Source organism: Pinus tabuliformis, chromosome Q (assembly GCF_031772625.1).
Source record: "Pinus tabuliformis cultivar Carrire ecotype Pingquan chromosome Q, CPIR1, whole genome shotgun sequence".
NCBI classification, from domain to species: domain Eukaryota; kingdom Viridiplantae; phylum Streptophyta; class Pinopsida; order Pinales; family Pinaceae; genus Pinus; species Pinus tabuliformis.
The window spans coordinates 637,064,432-637,066,880 of NC_142296.1; the positions used below are offsets into that span (position 1 = coordinate 637,064,432).

At 40.8% G+C, this 2,449-nt stretch overlaps 1 protein-coding gene across 1 annotated transcript; it reads right to left on the bottom strand.

The window, feature by feature from the left end:
• Positions 1-237: 237 nt before the first annotated feature.
• LOC149221079 (cyclin-U4-1-like) lies at positions 238-1,149 on the bottom strand. Its single transcript, XM_089382908.1, has one exon. It carries the CDS (start codon positions 992-994, stop codon positions 452-454), a length of 543 nt encoding a protein of 180 aa, XP_089239034.1. The 5' UTR covers positions 995-1,149; the 3' UTR covers positions 238-451.
• Between the last annotated feature and the right edge of the window lie 1,300 nt (positions 1,150-2,449).

Sequence of the window (2,449 nt, forward strand, 5' to 3'; positions counted from 1 at the left end):
ATTGAGTTCCTTGGAGCACAAAGGCAATCTAGGGGTAAATTAACCAACGATCCTTATTCTCCGATAATAAGCATCCATCTATTGGATTGCTCCTATAACTCTAGCCTTTCACACATAATATCTCCATAGATTGAACTTGTGACTGATCTTGGTAAATTCCAAGTGCCTTGACATTCACGTTATACGCCAACTTACAAGACATTCTCTAGTCATGTTTTACGATATCCAAATCCCTGGTGCAGATTACTATCAAATTTCTTGAAAACACATAATTTTTTGGGCACCAACATTTGCTATGATGGCAAGAAGAGTTCACATTGAGCCCATTTGCTGATACTTGAATTCATACTTCTGCATAACTACACCAAACTGCCATTTGCTGTTGTGTTTTTTGACTCTTATCCTGCACGGAATTCTCTCCCAGACCACACCAATATTGCAATATTGGCTTCTATATCTGGAACCCACCACAGAGCATCATCTCCCTTTGGAGGAGAGAGCAGTAGTCCTCAAATGTGCTTACTGTGATGTGTAGGTGAAACTTCAAGGCAAACAAAAACTCCAATTCTAGCCTGTTCATTTCCAGAGGCGTAACACCACCCACTTTGGCATAGTAGGCATTATTGTAGTACGCATCATCCATAAATTTGGCAGCAACCATGGCACTGGTGATGAGCAGGCGATGTACATTGAGCGATGTGATAGGATGACTGAGGCATTGTTGATGAATAAATCTATCGATATAAGCATATGCAACGACAAAGCAGGAAGGGCTACAATTGGCGTACTTGAAGATCCTTTCCAGGTACTTCTCTACTCCTATTGAGGGAGCCCTGAGTCCATGAAAAACTGTGAATTTCTTAGGAATTACAATGCTCTGTAATGAAGCTGATGCCTGTTCATTCCTTGCTACCACTCTTTCCAGAAGAGATGATAGAATTGTGATGATGGGAGGGGCTTGGCCCGATCCACTAGGCTCAATAATCCAATACATATTTAGCAGAGACAGATCTAAGAAAGAAAAACTGAACTGAGAAAAACTGAAGCCTTGTCTCCTAGAAACTAGCCATCAATGAATCTTGGGCACCAATGTGGAGGTGCCCATCTGAAAATTGAGCTGCAACTTGGGAAGTTTCAATTGGATTTGAGCTTGCTAAATCCGAATTTCTTTGAGATCCAAAGATCTTTGGACCCAAATAGTACGCGAGTGAACTACAATGCCCAAAAATTTCTAGCACAATCACATTTGCACCCTAAACTTCAACTCAGAATCAAAATCTTTGAGATCCAGACCAACAGATCCAAATTCACAAAAGCTAAAACACCAAAATGTTGAAAGGAACACAGAAGCCCAAATATGGCGACTTGGGCAGAAGGGATCCTCAATGCAGATGAGGGGTGAAGAATGGGTGATTTGCAGGTGGGGAGGCATGGATTGGCTGGAGGCTGGTGAGCTGAAACAAGAGCAGGAGAAGAACGTGAGAAAGAAAACAATCGTGGCCTCTATGGTAGTTAATCCACCAAATTCACCCAGAACTTACACCTGGCCTGGGCTAGTCCATTAAGATATGCCACCGAATTCAGACAAACTTGAAATCTGTTGGCAGAGTAGACTCAACACACATCATAAGGAACTTGATGATCTGGATTGATGTCTCAAGGCCGTTGCTATTCAAATGAAATCTCAGGCTCCTGGCAGCTACAAAACTGGTTTCTATTGCTTTTCATGGCAATAAGGAGGGCATCTTCTTTTTTTCAATTTAAAAAACAATTTGTTATATGAATATATTTTAGGATTATAAGTCCTTACAAGCTCTTTATAATGGAATTTGAGGTTTAGTGGACATTGGGTCCAGATTTTGAACCAAAGCTCTGATACCACGTGTATGAGCCCTATCTTAGAGTCTTCTAACAGATCTATTTCTCTAGAATTTAAATGCAACCAGAGTCAATAATTTACTTTCTTACAAGACTTTTAAACAATTAAAATTTTACCATTTACATCCTAATCCTTATAAATTATAGTGAACATTCCATTTTAATAAATTTACATGAACAATCTATAGAGGAATACCTATACTAATGGCTGGTAGAGATCCCTATGAACCGCTGGTCCTGTTGAACGCTTCTCTTGACTAACCCAACTGGATTTACCAACTAGCCAACTAGGAAATAATCCCTAGCCCAGGAAACCTCCATAAGTTCCCTAGCCCTCCAAGCCCAAGTCCAACTAGATATAGTGTGTGTGTCCAAGATGAATGATCCAGACCAAGGTGAACAATATTTCCCTCCTCTCAACAACCCAAGAAACCTCCACAGGTTCCTAAGGTCTCCAAAATCACAACAAATCCTAAAATCACATCCAACCCTAGAATCATAAGCAAGGCCCCCAACCTCCCCTTTTCTCCCTTCCCCCTTTCCTTTTTTTATACCCTCCCTTTCTCCTCCA

Coding starts and splice junctions, on each gene's coding strand:
- LOC149221079 (XM_089382908.1), bottom strand. CDS start 994: ATGTATTGGATTATTGAGCCTAGTGGATCGGGCCAAGCCCCTCCCATC.